The sequence below is a fragment of the Rhipicephalus sanguineus genome, chromosome 1 (genome assembly GCF_013339695.2).
Source record: "Rhipicephalus sanguineus isolate Rsan-2018 chromosome 1, BIME_Rsan_1.4, whole genome shotgun sequence".
NCBI classification, from domain to species: domain Eukaryota; kingdom Metazoa; phylum Arthropoda; class Arachnida; order Ixodida; family Ixodidae; genus Rhipicephalus; species Rhipicephalus sanguineus.
The window spans coordinates 102,538,902-102,555,678 of NC_051176.1; the positions used below are offsets into that span (position 1 = coordinate 102,538,902).

Consider the following 16,777-nt stretch of genomic DNA (forward strand, 5'->3'; position numbering starts at 1 on the left):
AGCTGGGCAAAAAAATCTAATGGGAAAGTTGTAGATCGATTTGCAAAACGTCCGATTAGAAAGCTTCTTCCTATCTAATAAGTATTAGTGTTTTTATGCCTACAACAGATACCCGCGAAATAAAATAAAAAATACCACGTGACGTGCCCGCTTGCACGCCAGTGCGCTCGATGATTATCGTGTTTCCTAACGTTCCGCACGCAAACGACCATAACTTTTGCCCGGTTGTGCTGCCTCGACAGGGCAGCGACGATGGTGGTGGCTGTGCGATGAACACTTTTTGCTATATTTATTTATTTATTTATTTTACCCTCAGCGCCAAATGGCATTACAGAGGGGGTGGGTTACTACAAAAAAAAAAGGCAATTGAACAACAAGCAGTGAATACGATTAGATCGTACAAATCAATCTATTTTAATACAATGTTAGCTAATATATTTATATACTAATACATGTTAGCTACTACATCACAGAACCTAATTATACAATGTTAGCTAATACATTACGGAACAAGTGGTTATCACTAATACTAACAATGTCACCGGGAAGTCTGTTCCACTCCTTTGATGTACGAGGCAAAAACGAATTGGAGAAAGTTTTTGTGTTGCATGAAGGGATGCCTACTTTGTGATGGTGATTAATGCGACAGGATATGTGCTGTGGGAGAAGAAGTAGTTGGTCATACAGGAAGGGATGACGATACACCTTGTGAAATAGCGTTAAACGGGAAACTTTTCTACGAGATGTTAAAGAAGGGAGTGCAAGGAAAGTTTTCATGGTTGAAATGCTCGCGGTTCTGTAATAATTAGACAATACAAAACGAACGGAGTTATTCTGGACAAATTCAATACGTCACACAACCAGACAAGTCATTTGTATGGCGGCAACACAAGCGATAAACGCTGCGTCTGCTTATCGCTGTCATGAACCGGCGCGAGGGAAGCATATCGTTTGTACGCGGAACGTTAGAGAGCACTAGGATCACGGAGCGCACAGGTGCGCAAGCGGGCATGTCACGTGGTATTTTTTTTTATTATTTGTATTTCGCGGGCATCTGTAGTAAGCAGAAAAAAACACGAATACTTAATGCATAGAAATTTAGAAACTGTCCAATCGGACGTTTTGCAAACCGATGCACAACTTTCTCAGTGGAATTTTTTGGCCAGCTTCGTCACTTCAAAAGTTACTCAATTAAAATGGACTAATTACGCAATTAATCAGAACACAAAAATAGCCTGGCGTACTCTAGGCAACAGTCAGCAACATGCATTTGGTCGCGTCGTCATTGAGTGTGTCGCTATATTTTTGAACTCTGGCTAAAGATAGCTGGGGCACCCTGTATGGTTGCGATGGGAACTTGTCTACGTGATAATATTATTCATTTGCACCGAGCACAATACAGATAGCAGCTACAGCGAAACCTCGGTGATACGAATCTCGCGGGACCACCAAAAATATTCGTATCGCCCGAAATTCGTATCACCAGAAAGCATGGAAAATTAGCATGCGACAAAAGAAAGCTGGCGTACATTTTCATTTATTGTTTTTCAGGGCTGCAGCAACGTCAGGAAGAACCCTGAATGATTGTCAGTTAAGTTTTTAGATGTCGGCAATCGTACCAGCACTCGTAAATATACGGCCTGTACGCGCGTATTTAGTTAATGAACCGTTGTGACCTGCGACAGCGTAGCCCCTTACAAATTTTAGTATGCTTTTTTGCATGACACCAGAATACTGCAGCAAAAGTAACAAAAGAAGCGCTTTGACGTGATGGATCAAGGCCACAAAATTACAAAACCACGGTCCTGTGTTATGATTTTGTTATTGTGGAGGTGTTGGGGATGTCTTTTGGGAGATTTACTGCCGTGCCCGCACAAGTGCAACCTCAACGGTCGCGCACGTTGACGTTCTGAAGCCTGACTCCTTCGCCAAGATTGTCCTCGCCTTCTGTCGGTCCTCGTCCGTAGGATGTCTGATGCACAAGGCAGGTACGTGTAAACACAGTACAACGACAGCAGCCCGCCTCGACACGTTAGAAAAAAGAAAAGCATGGCGCTAATGTCCTCTGTAATCCAAACGCCAAGGCACACGGAGGCACATACGAGCCTCAAAGATTCACGCACACAATCTCGGAGGCCGTGACGCGTCTCCGAAGGTTTATTCTTCTGACCGTAAGAAAAGTGTTTTTTCTTACACCGTGATTCTGATGATTTGGTGGGGCGGCGCGCATGCCCACGCTTGCGTTCCCGCGCTCGCACGTGCTTGGCGCGTCTTCCGCGACAGCGCGGACAGCACCTCTGCGTACCTAGGCGGTAGCGTATACGTTCGTAAAATCGGTTCGCAACAACCGTACTCCATTACATTGCAGGCCAATGGGCCTTGGCCGGGACCAACGAAAAATTCGTATCACCCCGAAATTCGTATGAGCTGTTATCGTATCACCGAGGTTTCATTGTAGTAGGTCACATTTATTGGCCGTGTAGTCGAAATGTATGCCGTAAGATTATGCGTGGCCTGCACTCACTCACTCACTCACTCACTCACTCACTCACTCACTCACTCACTCACTCACTCACTCACTCACTCACTCACTCACTCACTCACTCACTCACTCACTCACTCACTCACTCACTCACTCACTCACTCACTCACTCACTCACGCGCGCGCGCGCGCGCGCACACACACACACACACACACACACACACACACACACACACACACACACACACACACACACACACACACACACACACACACACACACACACACACACACACACACACACACACACACACACACAGAAAGAGAGAGAAAATCACGTACATAACAAAGTACGCTGGTACCCGCTACTGCGTAAGCAGGAAACGTTGCCTACGCTCTAAAAAAATGTGTCATCAGTGTACTCTTCCTTTATACATGTGAGAGTCACTTGTGTAGCACTCTTTTCAGATAGTCACGCTGGCATTTTTTTTTCTCACATTGATCCTCCTAAGAGAGTCAATGTGACTCTTTAGGGAGAGTCAGTGTGACTCCTTAAGGAGAGTCAACATATCTAAAGGGAGTGCTACACATGTGACTCTCTCATGTAAAAAAGAAGAGTCATGGTTCTTAGAGTGTAGGATTCTGGGCCCGTATTCACAAAATACATCGCACGCTACAATTGCTCCTGAGAGAAAAGTTCAGTAAATGCAGATTATGGACATGTGATTAGCCAAGGTAACCGGCCATTCGCTAATCGAGTTCGAGATTGCATCGAGTTGTGCTCAAATTTATTATTTACCGAATATTTATGGCGGAAGTAGAGTTAGTATTAGGATTGCTACGCTAAACTACTGCGCTCATCAAGTTCTCAATAGTAACCTGTCTCCAATAAAGATTAACTGAAGGGATAAATGTGGAACATCTTAATTAACCACCTAGACATTGCGAAATGATGGCGTAAGTAACCTCCGATTGTCCAGGCAGTCCACCTGATCAAACCGAATTGCGATAAATTAAAGGCGTGATTAAAAAAGGGAAAGACAGAAATCGTTCGTATAAGGGAAAAAAACAAACAAACTACAAGAAACGAGAGGGATATATATTTCAGAAAAGTATCCACTCATATGAGCGGCATTGCATTTTTTTCGTAAACGATTTCCTGGGGCAAGTAGTAGCGGTACTAACTACCACATCATCATCCTTGGTGAAGAGTGGGCTATCCGTTTCGTGGAGGGTTCTTAATGTAATCTTTTTTTTTTTATTTGTCTGCAGTGTGCCCTACAGCATAAATTAAATAAAAAGAGTATAACTCAGTTTCCTGGATGAACTCCAGGAGTTTTCGGTGTAAAGGACCGTGCGTCCAGCGCCTAAAGTCAGTTGGTCGACCTGGGTGGTAGCCAAAGCCGCGCAGGGGGCGGGGGCGGGCCTCGTGAAGGCCCGGACAGGTACCGAGCATATGATCCAGCGTTGCCTCCGTGGCAGCGGCCAGGAAGAAGCACAACAACCAAGGACACACCGTTACTTGCGGGGGATTGAATGAATGCGTGTTTAAAGGAATCACCTTGCGAGAATTTCTTCTATGGTGGTCACTGTAAGAATGATTACTAGAAAACGCGTAGCCGGGCCTTTTGATTGCGTATATTTAGACGACGGTGCCAATAGCGTTGGAAGCAAACGTTTCCTGGCTCATTTGCACGGTGCTCTTCCCACTCCTTGGGTGCAATTGAGGCTGCCCAGGAGAGAGAGCTCTATGCGTGGGCAAAGACCAGCGTGGAATCGTATGCAACGAATTGTTTTACGGACATTTCAGTCACATTTAGTCGGATTTAAAACTTTTGTGGTGGATGATTATCACTCGCTGATAGCCTGATAACTTAGTGGGCAGTGTGTCCGACACTGGAGTCGCCTGCGAAGCCATGCGTGGCAGCGTATTGTTTGCTGCATAGTCGTGCGCGCAGGGGGGGGGGGGGGATGGGGCTAGTCACCTAAGAGGGGGGGGGGGCGCAAAATCTGCCCCGTACATTGACCCTTCTAGTCACCTAAGAGGGGGGAGGGACCGCAAAATCTGCCCCATACATTGACCTAGTAGGGTGGGAGGGGGCGCTGCGATGGACCTTTGCCCGCCCCCCCTGATGGGAAACCCTGCGCACGCCTATGGTTTGCTATCCTTGATTTTACTTTCTTACTTTGTGAACGGTGATCGGGAGCTCTGTATTAGTCTTGCGGACACCCGTGAGACTCGGTGACAGCCTCGAACAGCATACACTCTCAAGGCCTAGCAACACTCTTCAATGCACTACGGGGCTGGCAAAGCTTTTTATAGGGAATATCACCTGTAAGCGATGCCAACAGTGGCCACATAAAGCACATTAAATCGCGAACTTTGTTAGTATTAGTACACTAAATGCAGAAATAAACGAAGCTAGTTCAGGTAATGCCTGTAATTTCTCTGGGATGTACACGGATATGGTGCGGAAAAGGGCCAGTTGACATGCAGTTTAACGACTATGAAATGCAGACCGTTAAACCTTAATTTTGGTCTGTCCAATGTCAACACATATATTTCGATGGGGAATACTAGTGGCCGTTCAGAATTTCTCGAAGGACATAATATTGTTGAAACGACTAAATGGCTGTAGTAGGCGCAGTTCTTCCTTGACATTGACATTTCGTGGCTATTAAGACGGAGTTATTTTGGAATTTCTCAGCCACAAGGAGAGAGAAGCCACGTTTCAGAGGTGGGTTTGCATCGTGATATGCTGTTATGTGCGTTGATATACGCTCATATAGTTGTCTTACAGGCGAATACACTTATTTGCGCGAATAGGCATTTGACAGAAAAAAGATGTCAGCAGTAGAATGTGTATGCATTCTTTATTCAGAAACGAATTTGATTATGTTGGGACCTGCTGTAGGCGTGATCTGCATGAATGGCACATTTTGGCGCGTCGATGTTCTCGTCCTGCGGGCGCATGTACGAAAATATCATTAGAAAAAACATGTCTACTAATCACACAGGCTTCGTTTCCTATAGATAAACTAAGAAACAGCACTATTTATCAAAATGAACGGTTCAGGTATAACTTCGACACTCAACTTTTCGGGTACTCGTTTTAATGAACAAGAGTTGGTTGCTAGTGGAAAAATTAAGCCGCTATGATTCCTTTTTTTTTTTTCAAATCTGGCACAGACACATTAACGTCGCCATCTTTGTAACGTCAGAAATATTTAAGTATTATCTCGCATTCAGGTCGTTTCCGACCTGGAATTATTATAAAAACTTGCGATGTTATGCTTTTGGGTTCGTTAGAGTCCTATGTTACCTTCTGTGCAGTAACGCCAAAGTGATGCTATCAAAGCGCCGACGCCACCACGAAGTAGCGCCGGTAGTGGTGCTCACTGTCTTTCATATTCCATGGGCTATGTCAAAGTCAAACAAATATATTTTAGACAAGTTTTACGAAATAACTTTTCACTGTTTTGAATAATCACAAGTATTGCAGTTCCAAGAAAAGAAAAAGAAATGCCATAATGGGCTTAATTAAATATGTTACCTGATTTCCAATACAAAAAAAAACTTCATTTTACCCACATTGCATACTAATTGCGACAAGCAGAGTGCACGTTTATTACTAGTCGCTTTTTAGAACACTCGACCATGTCGTTTAAAACCATATCAGATGCAGAACTCTAAGAAACAACTTCAATAATTTATTCTATATTCTGGTGATGCTTAGTCTGCCAGTAGTCGGATCTCCATGAAGTATCATTCATTTCACTAAAGTAAATTACCTTTTATCGGGGTTTAAATTATTGGTATTTTATGTGCTAATTTGGAATATGTATTGCTCCGATTAATATATATTACTTATGTTATTTGGATCTACAAGTATTGAGTCAGTAGTTTCATATAGTCATTTCGCGAATTATGCTAATTTTGCTACTTAAACCATTGACTGCTTCGTGCTCAGAAGGTAAAACTCATTTATTGTTTGTGAAGTTATATTGAAGTTTCGACGGAGCCGACATTACAGCTTGAGTAAGGAATCTCTTCTTGTTTATAAATATTATGTAACTTCGTTAGTGTTATAATAAAAACGGAACCAACAAAACAAAATAAACTGTTCCACAGCCATTCAAGTGGCCCTGAACCATAAAACTGTATTAACAGTCACAGTAAATAGAAGAACCCGAGCGTAAGAAAGCTTTAGTATCGAGCGACACTGCCATGCAGGTTTTTTTGGCTGTGACACGAAAGTAACGGCGAAAAAAAAAGGGAACCTAAAAGTGAAGTCCAATATTTTCGATAGGAGGCAAACCAGGCTCCCGTTCTCAATATTTCAGGGTGAGGGCCGCGTATGTGTGGGGGAAGCACACTGCACCTTCATACCAGAAATAAAGATGAAAATCCTACTATGCGTAGGTGGTGTAAGCGCTTATACAAAAGCAGAGGCGTTCATACCTAATTATGGGACGAAGCCGACCTTCAGGAGCTCGTGATAGTTTGGGTTGCCGACCACGCCCGCTGCTTGGTGAGCACCGTAACCGGCAACTCCAAATGAGTGCTGGTCTCCGCGGTTGAAGTCGTTGTGGCCCTCGCTGCCCTGGAAGAATCCTGACCCGTAGCGGTTGCTGCTCTTCTCCGAGAAGCCCTCCTGCTTTCGGAAGCCGCCCTGATTCTCGAAGCCTTCGACCTTCTTGAAGGCCTCGCCTGCCTCGGCCGCCTGACTGCCTTGCTGGGCTCCTTGCGCCGCCTCACTGAATGCCTCTTGCCGAGAAGACTGCTGCTGAGACTCGTGCTCGTAGCGTGGTCCCGACACGGCCCCCGAGACGTGAGGCAACGCTGCATCGGCGGCTCCTGCGCCGACCGACGCAACTACGGGTGCTCCGTGAGTGCCGCTGGCGGCTCCCGCGGCTGCTTCCGCTGCCGCTTCTGAAACTCCTGGGAGCCAGAAAAGGTCATTCGAAAGTGTCACTTGACTGTTGTTATTCAATAGTTACACACGCATGGAAAAGTAGGTAACATTAGGGCCAGCTGTCCCACTATGGTTAAAATATTTCGACGGTTCATTTCCCCATAAATACATAAGCACAATAAACGAACGAACAATGTGCTAAGTCTACAAAAATACTGAAGAAACGTCAGCAGAGGAAACCAAGCATAACCTGGAGAAGCGATCAGTATACACACGCGTTAGTGTTCGTGTAAGCGATCAGCAAAACACTACTATCGTGATACATATGAATGTACTTTCATGTGGTCATCAAACAGACAATACACATAGAAAACTACCAGTTTTAGGTTGGCGCGATGCTTATCTGCTTGCAGGGCTCAGCTCTAAAGCATCAGGAACACAGCACCCAACGTTCGGTGGAGTAATAGAAGCAGCTGCTGTTGTAACGATGCCATTATAACTCTATTCCAATCATTCATTTCGCTCTAAACGTCCCGAATCTGTTTCGTAGTTCACTATTTACGCCACTATTTCGCCGAACGAGATTACATATCTACGCATTACGAGCAGGTGCAAGCGGTGTGCTAACTTTTTCTGTAAGGGACTTAGATGCTCACACTTCGTGCAACAGTATCTTCCGTTATAGCCTCGAATATGTAGCAGAAGTGCTAACGTCTTTTTTCTCCACGTGTTGTCAGTGTCATCGCACCGCTGTTGAATATATGAATGTCAGTGAGCTTCCTCGAACACGAATTCATGTAGGCTAACCTTGTGGCTCGAAGGACACTACCTTACAATACAAGTATTTCGCTGCTGAAATGTTCATATCGCCAAACTTGAGTTAATATTATTTGGGTTGCTCCCACACCGCAATAACGGGAAATTGAGGGAATGGACGTACTAGCATACTGTAATCATTCCACTTACATCAAAAGATGTCACCTAAATTTTGCGAAATGTATACACGCATGAAAGTACCTTCACAATGATTGCAAAGCACACAAATCATAGAGATACATCTGTCTGTTTTCGAGATAAATCATCGTGCCTTCGCATGCTACTTATCTGATGTTTCTCAAGAACGTAAAACCGAAGAAAGAAATATAGCACGCAGAAACAATATAAAAAAAGGAAGACGGAACAAGGAAGAGAGGACTCATGATCATCTGCATGCTGAGGCTACGACAATTATACACTTAGTGGGATAAAAGAAAACACAAAGCTACAGTCCGAGTATGGAGCGCGTATGCGTTGAAGGTTAATTATACTTATACGGCCAACTTTTCGTAACAATATTGGAACTCTACCCAGAAAGTTTGGTTGGCAAAACGTATTCCAAATACTAAAGAGTATTTTCAGTACTCATGTCAGCAGAAATGTTCTAGGCGGAGTTTTACGGCTTGAATCGGTACAACTGGTTACATGTGACACTCTATGTAAGAATAAACTGACATGTGCCTATATCAAATGCACTTTGATATTGGCGTATACGTTAACTCTCTCCAGATGCACGCATGCTGGCTCCATACAATTCGTAGCCGTCGCGGCTAGCTATCGAGACCCCCGGGAGACAACCTCGTGCATGGTCAAAAGCCGAGCACTTTAGTCACTGCGGTGGAGTGGAGAATGGGAGTGATACTTTAAATGTGCGACCCTCCGCGTATACCTTCAGCTGCTGGTGCCGCGGCGGCTGCGGTTTCTGCAGCGGCTTCTACCGCGTCCTGTGAGGCTGGACTCTGAGCGGAAACTTGCTTCACGGCATCGGCGATGTCCTGAGCCGATTCTTGGGAGGCAGCGGCTGACCCGGGGTCTTCAGGCAAAGGATGGCCGGTCACCAGGAGCATGCACAATACACCGATGGCCTGCAGCAGGAATAGTTTTAAAGCTTGAACAACGCTGTAGCTTTTTTTTTTTTCGCTTTAGAGATATGTGCATGTTTCCGCTCAGTGATTCGGTAGACTAAAAAAAAAAAAGTCTTGATTTTTCGATTTTGCCGAAACACTACATTTCGCTGCGATTTAATTTCACCGGACGCATGTTGCTTCTCTCCTGGTGTACAGGAACAAAGGACTAAGCCAGACAACAAGACCTAGCGGTTTCCTGGATATATATAATAATTTCCACCTGATATCTCTCGCTTAGCAAATCGAACTGTTTTAGCCTGTGCCGACACTGCAGTATCTATGTGAAATTGCCTCGGCTACCTCGGCGTTGCTTGCCAAGTAAGTTCTTGCCGACGAGTTCGTCCGCAACAACTGAGGAGGTAGCTTACTGCGCAAAACGAGTGAGCGCAGGTGGTAACACAGAAACCTTTCCTGCGGCTTCCTTGCATGTAACGCAGCCCGTTGATTGTTTACTGTCGACAACTTTTTGACCTCGTGTTTACGAATGAAGGGGTAAATTTATACTCAACGGTAAAATACCAATTCGCGTAATCGTTGAAGTTGCTTTCATGCGGAAATCCAGTAGGTTTACATTATAGTCGATGCAGGTAAAGAAAAAAATTACCACGACACCGATTATTATTTTTTTGTGCGTCAGAAGAAGAATCCCTGCCCATATTACTGAACTCTGATTGCGCTTGTACAAGACAGTGATCTATCGGAAATGCAAATGGAAATGACAAATAATGTGCACGAAACAGGCGGGACTGATGGAGGGCTCGTTTCTTTGCTAGACACCACCTAATGAAACCAACAGATAACGAAGCTGAGGAAAGTATAGGGGACATCATTTGTAGGTTTTAACTGCAGTATAGTGATTATGGCATAAGTGGAAAGGAATTAAAGTGGATGCAAAATCAATTTGCCGCAGGTAGGGACCGAACCCACAACCTTTGGATTACGAAGGTTGTAGGCTCGTTATCCGAAGGTTGTGGGTTCGGTCCCTACCTGCGGCAAGGTGATTTGTCACCCATTTTAATTCCTTTCCACTTATGTCATGATTACTACACTACAGTTAAAAACCTACAAATAATTTCCCCTATACCCTCCTTACCTTCGTTATCTTTTGGTTTCATTAAGTAAATAATGTATACGGATTATAAAAGCTACTCATGCGCTTGGACAAACAATTACTTTCTCAGCGGAAGCATCTGTTTTTGTTCACCATCTCGATTAAAGCGTTGCCTTTGTCGTACCCAACGACTGCGTCGAAGCAGATAAATTATGACTAATTAGCTTGCAATTGGCGCACAGATGATACGAAAGCTTGAGAGGCAAACTCGCGAGGCAAGCAGGTTGCATGCAAATGAGCGTGATTCAAGGACAAGAAACCGAGAGGGCTACTCACGAGCGCCGGAAACACGGTTCTCATCATATTGCACCTTGGCGCTAGTGTACGTGCTGGAATGAAAGAATTCCTCGGTGCACGTTAAGTACACTACGGTCCGCAGCTCCGGAAGGACCGTGACACCGTTAGGAGGCAATGCCTTCTTTGGCACCGACTACAGAGTAAACGGCGGGGGTGGGACGACGTGACGTTTTCAGCTCGTCCTTGCCCCTACTTAGCTCCTCCGATAACTCTCTTGTATTGCGGGCGACTCGGGGAGCTTCCTCAGGTGATACACAGAGTGCAATGTGCCAGCACACAGTTGTCGTGTTTCAATGGAAATGAGTGATTGAGAGAGTGAGCGGTGGTAAGTATCGCGAAGCTGCTGTCGCAGGAGTGGCAGGAAGGCATAGACGAGCCCTTCCTCGCCGCGTTTTTTTGTTGTTGTTGTGAGCGTGCCATCTTGCTCGTCTTCCTAACTGTGCCTTGACAATGCGCGTGTGGCAGATACGATGGAATCAAGGCGCGGCGGGAAGGTCTTGCTTGGTCGGATGTTCTTCCTGGCCGTTATTGAAACGCGTGTGGGAGCTTCTTAGCGGATCCATCGCATTTTATTGTTCCGCTTATTTTTTATAATGCCGCGCACGTGTCTTCAGATCAGAGACATTTTTCCGGGGTTTTCAGCACCCCGCAACTGGTAGGTGACCTTCGACGATAACGACGCGCAGCTGGCGCAGTACCGCGTTGGGTGCCGGCAGTTCAGGAAAGAGAAACAACGAAAAATGAAAGAAAAGAAAATTTTAATAGCTCGTGCTTTATTTTTAAACAGAATGCGATTAAAACGGTTTCACCTATACTTGGGTGTGGTGTGCAGTTTAAATCAGCGGCTATTGATGAACACGTAAATTTAAACTATTCTACCATTTACCACGTGGACTTCAGACCGCATTTTACCAGCTGAAGTCCGTTAAACAGAGTGCAGGCAAGTATACTTCGCTAAAACCGAACTGGCGTCCGATGACTAGAAAGGAGTGGAGAGAATTGCCAGTTAATGTACACCTTGCATAGTAACGCAATGAAATATACCGCAGTTCTTATAGTTGAAGTTCACAAATATTTGCAAAAACTAAAACACGTTTTCGTTTATTTTCTAGCAGAGATCCCATAGCATGACTTGTTTAAATAGGACGAAGTGATATTTTACCTTCAATACTGCGTAAGAATTAAGCTTGTTGCAGTATTTTTTTACATTATTTTTTTATTTATGGGCGTCGTCTAAATCATCAATAACATTTGTGTGCCTCGTCACGATTGACGCAAATGTAGGTAGAATATATTTGGGCGTCTGAGCCATTCAGCTTTAATTTATAAGGAGTATAAATGGGATCACCTGATGATCAAATTCTACTTTCAGCATGGCTGTATGTACTGGTAGAGCTGATGCTTGGATGTGTCGCAAAAATTGCCGAATGTCTTGTTCATGTATAAGTTATCAAAGCTTGCGTGGTATGTTGTATCACGGCCGCGCTAGAAAGGCGCGGGAGCGTTTCATCTTGCGGCCTTCGCAATCGAGTTCAACACAATTGCAGCGTTTCTCCGCGGTTAGCGCCACTATTCAACGGGAAGGGCCCAGCGACCCTGCCGTATTTATAGGCGTTGCTGCTTGCTGCTTGCGGTCTGACGACATTTTTTTCTGCGTTACGCGTCTACTTTTGCGTGGACCGCAGTCGCGAACGCAGCGGCGGGGCCGCAGCGACGACACGGCAGTGCGGCGGAAGGGGGAAACAGCCGCATTGCGAAGGCCATAAGACGGAACGCTCGCGCGCCTTTCCAGTCCGGTCGTGGTTGTACACAGTCGCATCACAATATTTTGTTCTTTCGTGCAACTTGAGAACTTATGAAGAGAAAGAAAGCTCACGACTGAAGCGCAGGTTAATTCTTTTAGCGTATAGTAGGGGGCCCAGATGCTTTCGGCGTAGAAAAAGGAGCGGGGACAATAAATGTCCAGGAGTACAAGGTCGGGCAAGGAAACAAATATGCAAGAAAATAAACTATCATTTCATGTGCAGTTGAGTCGATTGTAGCAGTATAAAAGGCTAGAGCTCCTCAGTTAAGGCAATGCCTTCGAAGAACATAAACAAAATTCTTGACGTTGCTTTGAAGGTGACACTATAGGACCTAGCGTTTTAACAGCGGAGCTATTTAAGCTCGCCCTAATTTGTCTGTCTAAAACTGAAAGGCTTGACATCACTTGTACGAAGCTGCCTTAATTTTTTTCTATATCGAGTTGTTCTTTGTAACTATGATACTTTTGACTGAAATAACAAGTTATCCGGTCTGAGTAACTCGGGCACTGAAACCAAACGTGATAGGACGAACAAATGTTACTCCCATGAACGAGTCAACCGCGTAAGAGCCGATTTATAAGAACTTTAAGACAGCATGACACGGAGTAATTTTACGAAGCCAATATTTACATGCACATAAGTTTGCACAAATATCGTGGAATTGAGTATAATCTATGGTCAAAAGTGTTGTTTAGATCATCCCAATTTGCTAGCACAATTTGTGCGCCAAAATTTTCGCAACCAATGGCACAGGTTTAGGGGTACACTTGTCGTGGCCACCCCTGTAAGTTACATTCGTCCATCTACATTCGCGAGTCACCGATGAGCAGACATTTCTCGTATCTGTTCTTGTTGCTTCAGAAGGCGTTTCTACACCGTGCATACACAAATAGAATCACTCCCTTTATGAGCAAAGTTTGGACTCTTCCGCAAGGATGACTTCGCTACATGTCTACGCTCGCACACGCACCAGAAAGCAGCGCTCTCAAATATAGGCTCAAATATATAATATATTATAATTAACAAATTGAATATAATTAACAGAAACATGCTATAGTGACCACTGTACTGTGTTGTGAACACCATGTACTTTGTTTTCTCCGCATACAGAATCTTGATGCATGAGAGTTGAGAAACCTGGTAAAAAAAGTGATTGTGTTCTGGTCTCATCATTCTTCCTATATCCTATAAATCACATTCTTTTTACTCTCGCACCTGCGTTTAGAGTAAGCGTTTAGAGTTGTGTCAGCTCTCCTTCTATATCGCTTTTAGATTGTGAAATCTCGTTTATGGACGACACCTGATTATGGTGGATCTTTCTCCCATGTATTTCTCTTTCCCTTCATGTTTTCCTGGCATATATTATCTTCTGTGAATAAATCCAAGTTTCAGTCTGCGCTTGTTTGTGTTCCCCTTCTGTGTCCCGGTAGTTTGCGCTTCCAGTATTCCAGTATGAACCTATACCAACTAGCCCGCCTTTCAACACTTCTGCAGCGTACGTACATAATCTTGATCCCAGCTATCACCTGTCGGCACGGTCAGCACAAGGACTGTTGGTTCGGTGGCTTAACAGCTAATGGCGAGCGAACACTCATAGAAAGCATGCGACAAACTCAGGCCGGACGCGTCGTTTGTAGCACCTGACCCGCAGCGCTGGCCAATGAAGGCAGCCCCTTCAAGCGAGGAAAATTCTGGACTATAGAAATATGTTTTTTAGGGGTGTGCGAATGTTCGAAAATTTCCAATAACAAATCGAATAACGTTCTATTCGATTCGGTACTAATGCATATCCCGTATATCGAATATTATTCGAATACTTTTCGAATAATCAACACCGACTGGAAAACCACATAGGAACAACACGTTGGAAGAGCGAAGGATCATTTTTCTCGTTTTAATTATTTAATTGCCAAGATACATGCAGTTCAAGCTTTTAAGGGGCTATCGAAGCTTTAGTAATCACCAAATGAAGTAATTTTTGCTTCAAACTCCCTGAAGTGTCGCCGAAGCGAGTGTGTCCTCAAACCACTACCAATATCGTGAAATTCGTGACATTCAATTATGAAACATTATTTAACTTTTAGGTCTTAGTGTTATTTAGAAACCGTTGACAAAGTACCACTCGAATACTGGAAAATAAGTGCTGTTTTCATCCTACAGTTAAAAAATACCTCGAAGGCTCTAGTCGCTATATACTGCATACGAGCTTACCTCATTTTACATAAGTGTGGTATCTTTTGTCGGTTAAACGTAACGGTGATGTTACTGAGTTAAAGGGGTACTGACACAAAATTTCGCGGCCGAGATAGCCTGCTGGATCGATTCCCGTGTACGTGCGCGTACCATCTGCAAAATATCGACAGCGAATAAAGCTTGGAAGGTATTTTATATGAATTTTGAAGTTCGCGAGCGCGATCCAGCATTATAGGCCGCACCTGGTGCATTGACACCCTCGGAGGTGACCCGAGGTGACCCCCCTACTTCCCCTATACGTAATCGTTTCAGCCGGTACAAGGTATGATGACGTCGTAGCCGCCATTTCTGTTTTGACGCGCTTCCCGACGAATCGCTCCTCGCCAGCGGGTCAAACCTGAAGTGATTCGCCACGTCGAAAATTCCTTCCATCCCCGCCGATACCCGCCGCAAGAAAACCGTCGCCATCAGACGACAATGAGCCCGACGACGACAGACCGCGCGGAAATGAGTCACTGTTCTGTGTGCTCACGTGACCGAGCGTTTCACTCGCTAGGTGGTGATAGTTGCACCCGGCGGCTTGTCGTTTTTGGAGCTCTGTCAAACCAAAACTGAGGCTGTGTCGGTAATGAGGAGCTTGTAATTAATTATCTGTCGCGCGCTGCAGCAAACGATGTGCCGTGTTATGACTAACAGGCCCCCAGCAACACGTTGCAGCAAAAAAACGCGGGGCGAAAATTTTTGTGTCAGGACTCCTTTAACGTTTGTGAATATTTGTGTGGAATAAAAACTAGTAGAATTATAGACCTGTCTTGAAAATGGTTCTCTTACTATTCTAAAACTATTCGAATAGAATTCGATTCGTATTCGTATTAGATTCGGTATGATCACTATTCGATTCATATTCGATTCGGTTCTAAATTTCACTATTCGCGCACCCTTAATGTTTTTACATACAAGCTGTTAGCCTCTATGTGGTCCGGATTTTTCGTGGCGTGAGCGTGGTCACGGAAAAAAAAAATAATCGGTGGCGCCATCTGGTGACATGGGGCCGCCCAGGCACAGCCCAAGTGGCAGCTGACGATGTGGACGTGGGGAGTGACGTAACTACGCAGAGCCCGATGGCAGCTTGCGACTGTGGATTTTTCTATTTTCTTATGCTTTTATTCGTTGTAGTTTTTCTTGTTTTTGTGTGTTTCTTCAATACTACTATCATGTTGCTGGGATAGGCGGTTCTAACGTAGCCTACCTTCCTGTTTTTTTTTATATATAAATAAATAAATGACGAAACTAGTCTTTCGTATCAAAAGAACAATCAGCCTATAGCAATGTTTTTGCGGCACTGCTATGGGTCATAATAATAATAATAATAATAATAATAATAATAATAATAATAATAATAATAATAATAATATAATAATAATAATAATAATAATAATAATAATTATTATTATTATTATTATTATAATTATTATTATTATTATTATTATTATTATTATTATTATTATTATTATTATGATTATGACCCATAGCAGTGCCTGGACACTTCCACATTTCCTAGCATGTGGAAAACTGCTCGTGTTTTCCCAGTATTTAAGTCGGGCTCTAAAACAGGTGTTTCTAATTATCGCCCGATTTCTCTACTATGTGCCACATCAAAGATCTTCGAGCTGGCTCTTCACAAAATATTGTCTTTTAGTGTTAAAAACTCATTGATTCCTAATCAACATGGTTTTCTCGCTGGCCGCTCAACTACCACAAATCTTGCTAGTTTCATGACGCAGATCTCCACACCTATTCTCAGAGAGGACAGGTTGATGTAATCTACTGTGACCTGAGCAAGGCTTTTGACGTAGTCAGCCACACACTGATTATGGTTAAACTTGCGCAATTGGATGTTGACTTGTCGGTTGTGAATCTCCTGCAGAGCTATCTGCTCAATAGATATTGTTATGTAGCGGTAAATGGCCAATCATCTTCTTTGTATAAAGTGACTAGTGGGGTCCCTCAAGGGTCAGTATTAGGCCCAC

General features: G+C 44.1%; 1 protein-coding gene across 1 annotated transcript; it reads right to left on the minus strand.

Moving 5' to 3' along the window:
* Nucleotides 1-5,331: 5,331 nt before the first annotated feature.
* Nucleotides 5,332-10,976, minus strand: LOC119394672 (uncharacterized). Its single transcript, XM_037661989.2, has 4 exons — nucleotides 10,729-10,976; nucleotides 9,104-9,299; nucleotides 6,945-7,424; nucleotides 5,332-5,444 (listed from the first exon to the last, which is right to left on the minus strand). Exons 1-3 carry the CDS (start codon nucleotides 10,753-10,755, stop codon nucleotides 6,949-6,951), a joined length of 699 nt encoding a protein of 232 aa, XP_037517917.1. The 5' UTR covers nucleotides 10,756-10,976; the 3' UTR covers nucleotides 5,332-5,444; nucleotides 6,945-6,948.
* Between the last annotated feature and the right edge of the window lie 5,801 nt (nucleotides 10,977-16,777).